At 38.8% G+C, this 13,705-nt stretch overlaps 1 protein-coding gene across 2 annotated transcripts in view; it reads right to left on the reverse strand.

Moving 5' to 3' along the window:
- The window catches only part of LOC128885614 (cadherin-87A), a 272,729-nt gene that overhangs the window by 16,806 nt on the left and 242,218 nt on the right, over positions 1–13,705 (reverse strand). For both annotated transcript variants that reach the window (XM_054139716.1, XM_054139717.1), the window contains exons 4-5: positions 13,018–13,235; positions 2,304–2,561 (exon numbers count right to left, since the gene is read on the reverse strand). In XM_054139716.1, coding sequence (XP_053995691.1) covers positions 2,304–2,561; positions 13,018–13,235 — 476 coding nt within the window. The remainder of the gene's footprint in view (positions 1–2,303; positions 2,562–13,017; positions 13,236–13,705) is intronic.

The raw sequence follows: 13,705 nt of genomic DNA on the forward strand, positions 1-13,705 counted from the left end.
CCATCCGACATTTTTGCAAAGGAAATTGTTGTTCAGAATCGTCTCAGCTACCCCCCATTTCCGGCTCCTCCCCGACTTTTGGGACACCCTGTATTACGGGAAACACGGCGTTAGAGAATGTGCGGCGGATCTTATTAAATAGTCAACCGTCCTGAGGTTAATTTTGCAGATGCTGCAACGGAACCCGGATTCATCTCGTGGCAATTAGTCTTTCATCTTGGCAACGAGTCCTTAGACATTGAAAACGTGCACGAGAGAAAGAGATCAGCGACGAATTTCGTTACGAGTTAATCAAAGAACGAATATGCCTTTAACGGATACGAATAGGATAGAAGAATAAGGAACGAATCTCGGTCGAAATGATCCTTCGACGATGCGAACTTTTAATAAGGCGACGTCGATCAGCCCAACTTCTCGTCTCGGTTTATGCTACGAAAAGACCAACCGCGATGCGGATGATTTAACGAAATCCAACGAATTATGAAACGGTTCGGTACTCTGCTAGACGTCTAGAACAAAGATGTACATTTTATCCTGGCTCTGCGTTTACGAGAGGCATACGAAGGGTATTCTTGCATCTTTCATCCGGGGGCGCACGATGAATTCGGGGTAATAGACCTTACTCCTGCAAGTTTAAGCCGCCACGTTGCCAGAGGGAAGGTAATGTATAAAATAGAATGGCTTTAGTAGCCAGCATTGCGGGTGGATTAATGAATTTCTTCGATCCCGTTCCCGTCGACGTCGATTAATACTTAATGCAACAACGGGGGATTTCTGAAAGAGCTGTCGTCAATATTTTATCTATGCTGTTTACAATTACGTTCTTCAGCAAAAATGCACGTCCCATCCTTCTTTTTTTTTGATTTTTTGTAATTAGTTATTTCTATAAATAAGCTACTGAAGCATCTACAATTTTGCTGTAACTTGGACATGTTTTATTTTTTAGAAACGTTTAATCGTATTTGGAAGGATAATTCAAAATTTTTTAATTTGTTGATATTAATAAGAATTTTCTTTTCTTTTTCAATAAATTAATCAGATGGAAGTATAGTACTACATATACAAGCATATACGAACGCATCAATTTTACGTTAATTTTACGTCAATATTTTATCGATGCTGTTTACAATTACGTTCTTCAGAAAAAATGCACGTCCCATCCTTCTTTTTTTCTAATTGGTTATTTGCATAAATAAGGTACTGAAGCAGCAAAGAAATTATTATATTCGGTAGCTTTAAACTCTTGCTTCCAGCAGTGACGTAAAAGTACTCGAGTCTCAAAATTTTCCATGATTATACTAAAACGAGAAAAAATTAAACGATCGATAAATTAATGTAGCTAATAATTAAGTACGAAGGAGCTTTTCGAAAGCTACAAAATGATATATAACACTTGCATATAAAGTAATTTTATTGACTTCAAAAAATTGCACAAACTTTTGGTTCACCCTAATAGTAACATATCAACACTTCCGTCGAATTTCCCTATTTCGAACGTCTATTCGACCAGAAAACCCGAAGATAACTAACACTTTACCTACTAAAAGTGTCGATGAACACTTCCAAGCCGCATTAGACCATTATGTGCAAGAGCACGTTTATAAACACACTTGCAGCGGAACAGGAAATGCTTCTAAAAGTTATTAGTGATTTATTGAAAAACTATGTAGAATATGAGAAAATTTTGGAATATTATTCGTTATTAAAAGGTCTATCCAAAACAACAAAAATTTATATGGCATTCCATTTAAAAATATGGCTATATTTTAAAAGTTTAAACTAAAATTTTTAACTCCACAATTTCAGTTATTTTCTAGATTCATAAATAGTAATTTTAAACACTTATCGAATAAATCCTACAAAATTCATAAAATGTTTAAAAGTAAAATAAATTCTTTTAAAAACTAAAAATAATTCACAATTTCAGTTATTTTCTAGATTCATAAATAGTAATTTTAAACACTTATCGAATAAATTCTTTAAAATTCATAAAATGTTTAAAAGTTAAATAAGTTCTTCTATCTAGCAATACCCCATACATCATATCAAAGGGCTTATCGTACCCTACAATATTCAAAAAAAAGTTGTCAATATCACCAATAGTTTCTGAGAAAACAGCTATTAACACTTTACGCGGCGTAGCCTGTATACTTGAAAATTTAATTTTAAGTTTTTCTATGCCAACTTTACTTTCGATAAGAACTAACGAAAACCGATGAAAAATTCATTTGTAAGTCGATACGTTGGTAAGATCAATACGTTTCCACGTGTTATTAGGGGTTGAACAAGTATTAATGACTCACCTGTGGCTGAGGGACGCAGGTTAGATCTATGATGTCGCCCAACAGGTCGGGATCCATTACTCGAATGCCTGGAAGAATCGTCGAACCAACTGGTAGGTCCTCTTCGGCCACTGCCTCGTAGGGTACGCCCAGGAAGTGCGGGGGATTATCGTTTTCGTCGAGGACGATCACAAACGCATCGACACCGACGATGTTCGGTTGCTGACCCGAGGGTACTTCGTCTTCTAACGTAACGCGGAACCGTATCGTGTCGTTTTCCTGAAACAAAACATTTCAAATATAAGGGAAGTGCATTCTGAAATCGAACACACTCATTGCGTGCATCCTAAAGGCCACCGCTTACATTGTAAGTTGTTTTCCGAGCATTCAGTACGCGAGTAAGTTTAATCCTTAGAAGTCTGATTTTCCAAAATTAAATTAAAAAAATATATCAATATATTTATTGTTCGAAGAATAAACTGACGTTTATTTTTTAAACTTTTGTTCAAAGGAATATTATGCAATGGTAACATATATACAGTCAAATATCAAAAACAAATCTTATAAACCTTACTTTTAAATATTGTATAACACGATCGATGGCATTTAAGAAAAATTATTCCATGAAATTTATTGACCAGAATAGGTCTCAGCCGAACAGCAGACCACACCTACATACTTCTTCCATTAAATACCAATTATAAGTTACCAATGTGTGCTTATTTCATACAAAATCCACCAAAAACGGCTGGTGAATTGTAACAAGCAAGACTGGACCAACAATCGATGTGAAATGGAATATCTTATCAAATAAATCAGATTTATTCAAACAACCTGCGTATAAACAGAGAGTGAGTGAAATTTGGCTGTTCCTCGTTTATCCTTGCAACCCCTTGTTAGTTGCTGTTTCCCTGAATGGGAAGCGAGAAGATACAGAACCGTGCAATTGGACGTAATGACTGCAATTTCCTATGAGGCCGAGAATCCAAACACGCGGTACGATCTTATCATGCGTATCACCGTGCCGCGCATTTCGCCTGTTGTAATACACGAACAATTCACGACCACGGTCATTCTTACTTGACGGACCAGAAGAACTTCCTTTTCCGTCTGTCTACACAGCCAGGTTTCGTTCTGTCCCTTCGCGTTTCTGTTCGCGATGGAACGTGTGTGCGTGAACTCGCGGTGGTCGTGTCTGGCTAACCGCGGAGAGTTTCTTCCTCCCGCCGGAAGTGGCAGCGTCACGCGACTCTCTTTTCAGTTCCTTTCCGTCTCTTCTTTGTCCTTTTCCTCCCTGTTTCCCTTTCTTCCACCGTGGAAGAAAGTTCTTCCGTCGTTCTTCCACGTCGTCTTTCTTCTTGTCTCGCGTTCTTCCTCTCCTTTCCTCTTTCATCATTACCCCTTTTGCGATTCTAGATAAATTCTCTTCTCATTCCGGAGTCTTTCGTTGGGTGCAGACGCAGAAACGGGACAGTGTACTCGCTTTCGCGGGACACAATGCTTTCCCCTCGGTTCGTTTCGTCCCTAGGTCCGGCAGGCACCTTCGACCGTCGTGTATCGCGACTACGTGCACGGAATCGAGATCTTCCCGAACAAAGGACCGACAGGGACCGTGCTTTGCTCCCTTTTGCGCTCTTATTTCGACGACACGGTCGCGATACGAACGGCTCGTGCATGAGCAGCAAACACCGTTGTACGATCGGACGACTTTATGACGGTCTTTATCGACGTCGGCTTGACAGAACACTGGATGCTGCGCCGCAGTGGGGCTAAGCACCGAAATACTGGACGAAACCAGGAAAATTCTTAAAAATATATACTGTAGTCGGACGCGAAGCCGAGGGTAGTTATTGAGGATTGTTGTTTTGGATAATTTGTTAATTGGGATGTGTGGTTATAAACGAACCCGTAGCTTAACATATTCGCAATCGCGGCTGAATTTTACTTCGGGGAACTAAGAATTATTAACTTTTTTTGTATACCATTTAGTAGCTTTTGATTCCTGGGTCACGAACATGGAAGAACACAGAAGAATGGAAGAATGGTATAACATGTTACGAAAATACTGTCTGAGTAGGTTTGGAGTCTCATCTCGTGGTGCATGTTGGGTGGACGAAGATTATGTTCTACGAACCATCTGTTTACAATACGTGATCTCCGTGGGCCCCAACAGACGTGTACAAAACGCGAGACTAACGTAAATGTAATGTACAGAGCTACGATGACGCAAACTGAGCGAAAATCAAGGACTTATGTAAGGTAAACTAATGTCAAGAAAAATAGAAATAATTGTATTTTCATGTGTGGATTCAGTGCAATAACTGAAGCGACAGTTACGCTTTTAAAAAAACCAAGCAAGCAATCAAACAACAAGTTTGAACGAACTACGCCAAAAGTGCTCAACTTTTCATACGCATAACTTTGAAACCGTTGGATTTCTAACATTAAAACTGAGATTTATGAATTCTAGACATCAAGAACTACTAAATGGTACAAGAAAAGTCAATAAATTTGGGTACCTCAAAGTAAAGTTTAACCATTAGAATAATTATTCGAGTTGAACTAGGAGCACCAGGAATATGAATTAATAATGATCAAATTTATTCTACGATTATCGATATTATTACTGGGTATCAGAGACATTATATAATTAAGACGTATACGTTAACACGCATCTTCTAGTACTTTGTGAGAAACCACAAGTGCGATTCGCTCCGTATTCTTAGTAAAACTTTTTAGGGAATGACTTTATCGGAGAATTTGAAACGGAGTAAAATCTTCGTACACGTACCACAATTAACTAAAATTTCTCAATGTGCTGAATCAATTTATGAAAGTTGTACGGTATTAAAAAGAATTAGATCGAGTTCGTAATACATTCGGGTCACGTTTTTCGATTCCCTTCAACCAGGAAGATATAAACGATTGGATATATTTTTATCGAAGGCGTGATCCCGCTTCCGCTGACGTATTATCTTCTCCGCTATAAAAAGGAATCGTTTTCGTAGATATCATGCAAATGGATCATTCGCGAAACATTCATCGTTCATGAATGGTTGTTTTCTTCCACGTCGTTGTGTAGTTCGTAACGATAAACGGCAGCTTTTTCATTTGGCTCTTAATTGGGTCGAAACCGTGTTATCTGGTTACGTATTATGTAGGTCGACAGCTTCATCCACCTACTTCTTGCAAGTGCCTGAATATACGAGCAATTTTCTCCGTTATTATTATTTTTATATTCGTAACTAACCTGATCGGGGTCAACCGGCAAAGTTAACGTGTGATACAAGGTAAAGTAAAACATATGCGTGAAGGTGCACACTTATGGTTTTTTTTTCAGAATTAGAACGTTGCAATAGTAGCTTTATTTTAAATGTTGTACTTCAAGAAAATGTTACTATACAAACCAGAAATGTCATTTTCTAACTTTTTTGAGTACTTCTCGCCTCTGAAGAAGGTAAGCTGCTCAAATATCGTTAAAATATCGATAATTCTTTGAATTGAAAAAACTTTTGATCTTTTATAAATCGTTTGAGCCTTCGCTTGCAAATAAAACGCTGCGAGTGAAATGAAATGCTTCTTTTGTATTTTTTTTCTTTACAATAAATATATCACATCCATTCTGTTTTCACCCATTTTTCACTCAACATGATAGCTTTATTTGCGAAATCAAAAGACCAAATATTTTCTATTAGTACGTTGGTATAGCTCGCGAATGAACGAAGGATTAAAAGCAAAATTTTAATTTTAATTTTTAGTCGAATTACATAGAAACGTGGATTATTTCGCATGCCGTTGTATTACATGTATTTAAATCCTGTAACTTTTGTTAGGTATACATTCCTATAATACATTTACCGACATCATTTGTTTGAGTACATTTTCAGACTTTATTCAGCCGAGCGGGCCGATAAGAAAATCCTGATGAGAAATCTCACGGTCCATAAACCGCACACGAACTACATTTTTCGGGGTTTTATCTACCCTCCGGACCTTTAGAATTATTTGACACGATGCCTGAAAAGGCTTGTCGATACAAAAGACGACTTCGATCGGCGTGGTTTCGCAAATACTCGTACATGACGTCGATCGTTGAATAGAATGCGTGTTACACGTGTATCGTAGTAAATAGCATTCGCTCAAAATAATGGGTGCGAGCGACAGCTCGTGCGTTTCTCTGAAAAACACGTTTCCAGTTTCGATACGTAACCCAATGCCTTCATTTGTTTTTCAACGGTTGTCCGTTCCAAAGCTTAAGGGTGGGGAAAACTCATCCTAATTCCTGGAAGGCATATCAGGTGGTTTGTGAGGTCAATAGTTCAAAAAAAAACGCACACACCTAATACGTAACAGATAAAGTTACGAAGTACATACAGTGGGTGTAGAACGTATTCGTACACCGATCAATTTCCCCAAAAAACTTTTGTGTGAAATTGCAATTTCTTAACTCCTTTTTTTTATAATCAATGAACACGCGAACTTGTGGCATCACCTACACATCGAAAAGTTTCTGGTGGTCCAGGAGCAGAGCAGAACAGAGCGATATTATGTTTCCATTCAAGAAAGAATGACTGTTTCGGTAATCCAGATGAGAACTTCTTTCGGTCTGCTTTTGGATCAGAGGTTTCAACGAGTAATACGCAAAACTAACAAAATGCTTTCCCACCTTCCGTAAGTTGTCGATTTTACTTTGTTCAAAATCGTTTACTCTGCCTCCGTACAACCGTGTCGCGCAGAGATTAAAATTTATGAACCGTTTATGACGTCAGGTTACCCGTTCTTTTATTACATTCCGCGCTGTTACGAAACACTGTCCTACTCTGTTCACCAACGCAAGATCGATCTTTATTATTTAGCACCGGGGCGCAATATTGGACAGCTTTGTGGTGAAATTATTTTACGCTTGCCTGGTTCTACCCTCGGCCAGTGTAAACAATACTTGACGATTCGCATTGCAATCTAGGGGACAAAGGATGGCCGACTCTTGGTGCGCTTTTATTGCCAGTTCGGTGGACAGTTGACCATCGGCCATAAACGGACCACCTCTTTCTGCTTCTCTTTTGACGTTGCGCGACATCCCCCGGCGAACGAACAATGCCGTTATTTGACACGAATGTTCTATGCACGATGATTACGTACACGTATGCGTACATAGTAATGGAGAAAATGTAACGCGCACGAATATTGCGTTTATCGAAATACAAAATATTAAGAATTAAATTTAGGGCTGAACGTGGTTCGGGATGCTGAAAATGACGGATTTTTCCAAGGGATTTATCGAGCGAATTATTATGAAACTTGCAGGGTCTCTTGCTGGATAGTTCATGATAACAAATAATTTTGTTTCGATACAAAATTGTATGTGACAAGCCAAACATAATGGAGATGCTCGAAAAAAAAAAAACTAATAGTAAGGAAGAAAATTATTTGTTATCATCGAATGTATAATAAAAGACACTGTAAGTTTCAAAAGTATCCGTTAATACATTATTTTTTTTTAAATTCTTAAAAATGTGCCTCATTCGCTAAGTGTGACCTCTTAATCCTTGCGAAGGGCGTATATATGTATACGCCCTCGAGAAATGAGCTCGGAGAAATGTTTATGTTCGTTAAATCAATTTTTAAAAAATATCAGCTTATAGGGGATGGTGAGACGAAACTTCTTTATATTTACAGTTTATTCATCGGACGCTTAGTTTCGAAAATAAAAATTAAAAAGTTAGAAGTTCGTTGCAAAAATTGATATTCAGGGAAAAGTTCTTACAAGTTTTCAATTTTTATTTCTGAAACTAAACGTCCTATCAATAAACTGTAAATATAAAAAAGTTCCGTCTTATCATTTCCTGTAAGTTGATATTTTTTTTTAAGTACAGATCTCTTCGCCTCTTAAAATTTCCAGCAAAAATCGTCCTGCAGTCAAAGGGTTAACTCAGTTAACTTAACTGCAGGTATTATTAGCATTACAGAGATACGATTGCCCGGCGTACGTTCATCACAATTTTACACGTAACGCAAATACTTTTCAGTAACGGCTCCGGGAACTGTGAGAGTTTTAACGAAGCTTTATTTCCCCTTCAACGATAATATTTCCAGTCTTTCTTATCTTATGAGGATTTAGTTGACAGTGCAGCATTCCGCCGACCACCCGTTAATTTCGCGTATTACGCGAACGGCTGTCTGTTGGATAGACACGGATTTAGAAACGGAACGGGTATAATAAGAGGAAAGAAAGAATCTCGCGTTTTTGCGTTTTATACGGACGACACGCAGTAGTTCACGGTAAAAATGAAAACGGAATGTATCTATTATACGTTGTAGAAATAAATGATGTTAAATTGTAAAATTGCTCGCGGAAATTCTACGTTTAATGGGATTTGTTTTACGATATGAAATCTTTTACGATTAGAACATTATTAACAGTTCAGAATATTAGCAAATTTACGCGATGGTAGTAAACGAATATTTATCAGATAAAGAAATTAATGTTTCAACATCGATCGACAATTTTAGACTGGATTAGTCATTGGCATTTATAATTTATAAAATTAATAAAAAGTCTGAGAAAGTGCGGTTTCCAACTTTCAATGAATACAAGACTCTGACTTCGTAAATCCAACGATAAAGCGTGTTCTCATTTATGTAAATATATAAAATAGTGCAATCTATACGTTTAAAAAATAAAAATAAAAAGAACAGGTACTTTATATTAACCCGACAGATATCGAATAAATTGTATCACGTATAAAAACTTATGTAACGCCATATAAGTCTCACGATTAGAGAGTTTCGTAGAGGTTTAAAGGGAAAAAATGAAAGATTGATAGAAACAAATAACATAAATAAATAAACGCGAAACTCGCGCAGTAACGCTGCTCGAAATGTCGGGGAAAAAGCGAGATTAATTAATTTTCGTCGGAATATCTGACCGAAGGATGCCCCCGACAACGAATCATCGGAACCTTGATACAAAAAACGATTACCCCGGGGCGGAACCTATCGCGGAAGGGTGGTCGTTACTCGCTCGAGGCTGGAGCGAGGAATAATTTGCGAGAAAAGAGAAAAAGGCGACGGAAGGGGAGAAGCGAGGGTTTCCGAAGGAGGAAATAAATCACGAATTTCTCTAGCACGAAGTGACGGGACGGCTGCGAAGTCCATCTGGGTAGTACAGCCGAAAAAGGACGAGCACGCGCCTGTGCTCTTGTATAATTAATTATCGTTCCGAGAAATTTGGCTCGCGCGCGATAGGAATAGGCGGTTTCCTCGTCTTTGTTTCCGGAACGATTCGATGCATTTCGGCCATAAATTTCACCACGTTTATGCAGACCTGACCCGGGTCCGTATAAATGAAAAAGGCGAACAGGGAAAGAATATGGATCGACTTTCCCATTTCAGGCACGTACCGATCGTAGCTCTTTCTCTATTTCTCTCTCTCTCTCTCTCTCTCTCTCTCTCTCCCTCTCTCTCGAGTTTCCAACTAATTCCGTGCCGAAAACGAATTTCAGAGGATGCGAACGCGGATATGAGGATGGGGGGAGGAAACGGGAGGAGGTAGAAGAAAGCGACGACCCGAGATCAAGGGTCAGAATTCGAGGTTCGTCGAGGCGGACGCCGCGCCAGCTTCGTATTTGCCGGCAAAGCGAGAAGCGGCCCGCGAATCGACAAGTGGAGCCGATTGGAACTTGTTCTATCGGAGCTGGCTCGTTAAACGAACCGTGGACCGGTGACGCTCATAAACTTTCTTCGTGCTCGACAATAGAGTTTCTCTTTGTGTCGTTCTCTTTTCCGTGCCGTGATTTTTACATGTAAATCCGAAGGTAACGCGATTATAAAGGTCTGCGTCCTCCCCCGGCTGAAAATAACTGGCCGTCGATAGTTAATCGATCGTCGTGTCTCTGCAAAACTCGCGGATAAAGGTTCCAGACTTTTTCTTTTCGTTTCTACAGTAGTTAAGAATAACATCGTCACTGGATCGTCTCGAAAGGACTTTTTGAAATTGATTTTTAACTACGCCGAGGAAAAACCGAAACTGCCTTGCGTTTAGTGACTTTGACTTCGATTGCATACAACTGATTTTGTAATAAGTTTCGGAAGTCGCATTCGGTAAATGTATTTTGAGGTTTAAATGGGTACACCAGCACGGAATGCATCTTTTAAAGTGGGTCTCTCGTCTTTCTTACACGATGACTACGAATTGTTTACTGTCGGTATTTTGTATCTTTATTCGTGTGTCGATAGTACGTGCAAATTTCTTTTAGGAAGGAAGGATCATGACGAGAGTGCGATTCCTGACGAAATTCCGTTCGTAGATTCCGAGCGTTCCGCATATTTGAGATAATACGGAAAAGATTATTTCGAGAAAGTAATTATTATTGCGCGTTATTATGATAATCTTACAATAAATACGATAATAAAAGACGAAAACACTTTGTAGGCTCTTTTATGTCCCTGCGTTTGCTAACGATATAGTACTGGATTACGATTATATGAACGCATTTGTAGTTACACTTCAGGAGATATCATATTTTGTTATTATCAATGATCAACTTACAATCGAGAGCAAGTTTCTAAGGAGGAATATCAGCTTTTGAGGATTACTCCATGAATGTGTTTATGAAAGTGATTTAAAAATATGTAAACAATAATAATAAGTAAAGAAATAACAAATTTATTGTACAGAACTACCAAATCACAGTTTTTGTGCCTAAAATATGGTTAGTGTCCAGCCAACTTTATTTCTGACTGTACGTTAACATTCATGGTGTATCGTCAGATGATACGTTGTGGACTCATCCATCTATATTGAACACTGAAGAAATTTTGTGAACTACCAAATCACAATTTTTTTTACCTATAACATGGTGGGTGCTCACTCAACTTTATTTCTGACTGTACGTTAACATTCATGGTGTATCGTCAGATCATACATTCTAGACTCATCCTTCTGTATTGAGCATTAACTTCTTCATACCCTTGGCCACATATGTGGACGTACAATTTTTCATAATTATAATTACTGTCCATAATAAAAAGAACAAAAACTTGATAATAACTTATTCACTACACAATCCCTCAACAAGAGGAGTGAACATTTTATGGTTTGGCTGCACTGATATTATTTCCGATATCCAGTTAGAGATATAAGAAAAGCGCGAAGAAAAATCGTCTCTGAAAAGGTTAAGTACCGTTGCGGTCATAAAACCATCTCGAGGAGTCGCAAACATGGGAAATTTAATTGCATAGAGGCATTTTATAGAAAACCACACACGAATTTCACCTCGTTCATCCACCCGGACCAATCGGCATTGATTTAATCCAACCAAATTGGTTCGCGCCGACATTCTCTCCGCATTGTGCGTACTCGCATTAATTCAGCAATGTGCGTAATAGCCGGGCTGCATTAGGCCGCTCATCCGACAACCCTTTGATGGCGTCGCTTTTCGCGCTTAAAAGTAGTATTCTCCGATAGAGCACCGTGCTCCGAACTTAATTACGTGGCCAACCTACCGTTTAACGTCTCTCCCTATGCAAGAATTCCGCATCGTCATGGCCGATGACAAGTGGCACGGTTAATGGAATCGCCGCATTCTCTTCAGGGTTCCGCGCTTCCACGTCAAGTACATGCAAATTTCAAACTCTGACGGCGAAGCATCGCAACGGTATTTCGCTTGTTCGTTTTGCTTTATGCGTTGTTACGCGAAACGACGCATCCTAACTTGGAAACGAAATTCCAAACTTGATAAGGACTTCTACAAACAAGGACTTGTGAATTTTTAAAATAGGAAAAGATCGTAGACCAAAATAGACAATTTGTTATACAGTGTAGGAGTGCGATATATAATACGAGGATAAGTGTTTGAGTGTATCCGTGCATGCAATGGTTGCGTGGAAACGCGGTGTGATTCGTTATTTATAATAATTCGGAGTTCAGTTCGGTCGAGACAGTTATAAAAGTTAGAAAATAAATAATTCGTTGTCAAACTGTAATACGTTTTGAAGTCATTAGATTCCTACAACAGGATCCATGCATTTCCTTGTCTAAGAAAGATCGCTGTTTATTCGTGCGTTAAAATTCGAATTTATTGGTCGCCCTAATATGATAAAAAATTACATCAACCGTGTCTGAATATTTTTAATGTTTACAGCACTTACAAAACACGTCGGCTTTCAAGTGTAAATGATTAACACTTTGAGCGCTGTGTCAGCCATCGGTGGCTGACACTGGACGTTCCGTTTAGGCCGCGTCAGCCACCGGTGACTGACAGTGTGCAACATGATATAGAATCCATTTTTATCTAGCGGGCCGAACGGTAAAGAAAATAAAACAGACTTGGCGCGTAACGTGTTCAATGGGCATCCAATTAGAGATATAATAAAAACGTGAAGAAAAGTAGTCTCTGAAGAAGTTATGTACTGTTGGGGTCATAAAACCGTCTCGAGGAGTCGCAAACATGGGAAATTTAATCCCACAGAAGCATTTTATAGAAAACCACACACGAATTTCACCCCGTTCATCCATCCGGACCAATCGGAATTGATTTAATCCAACCAAATTGGTTCGCGCCGACATTCTCTCCGCATTCTATAGGCATCTCAATCTAAAAGTAAACTTCTACTGGGATAAGAAACATTGACTTCCTGAAAAATCGGTGTGGCGCTTAACGTGTTAAAATTGTTAGTAACGGAACAGTTTCCTGGTAATAGGGATGCGTGAATAATATTTGAAAGAAGAGCTTACCTCGCGATTGAGTGGTTTCGCCAACGTGATGACGCCAGTGCGTGGATTCACAACGAAATGGTCCGTGAGTTGTATACCATATTTCACTGGTGATCCTTCGGGATCGTGCCCCTTGAGGACGAACACTTCCGTACCGACTTTGGTTGATTCTAGAAGCGGCAAGCCCGCAGGGTATCCACTGGCCTCCAGAATAGGTGGCTCGTTTACATTGTTGGCGCCTGAAACAACAGACAAACCATTTTTATTTTCCGAAGTTCGTCGGGAACTTAAACATACATATACATCGAACACACGGGACAAAGATGAAATGATCCCTAACGCGGACCCTCTCTTTACTTAGGACGCAAAGGGTCTCAACGCTGCAAAACCTTCGTTACCCGATTTAATTCGAAGACGTACGTACTTATTAGAATGACCAATCTGAATATAAACAATGGAAAGAAACTATCGTTACATTGATCAACATTTTAACGATTTCGAGCTAAAACGATGTTTAAAATACTACGGCACAAATGCATTCGAAGTTCCTGTAAGTCTTGGGTTGTCCAGAAAGTTGGTGCCAATTTTTAAGAGAAATTCAAAGGTATGTTTGAATTTTTATATATATATGGTGGTAAATTATAGGTGGAAAATAGGTGGATAAATTGTGGAACAAAATGGTACTTACATAATTCAATAAATATATATA

The sequence above is a fragment of the Hylaeus anthracinus genome, unplaced genomic scaffold (genome assembly GCF_026225885.1).
Source record: "Hylaeus anthracinus isolate JK02 unplaced genomic scaffold, UHH_iyHylAnth1.0_haploid 11981, whole genome shotgun sequence".
NCBI classification, from domain to species: domain Eukaryota; kingdom Metazoa; phylum Arthropoda; class Insecta; order Hymenoptera; family Colletidae; genus Hylaeus; species Hylaeus anthracinus.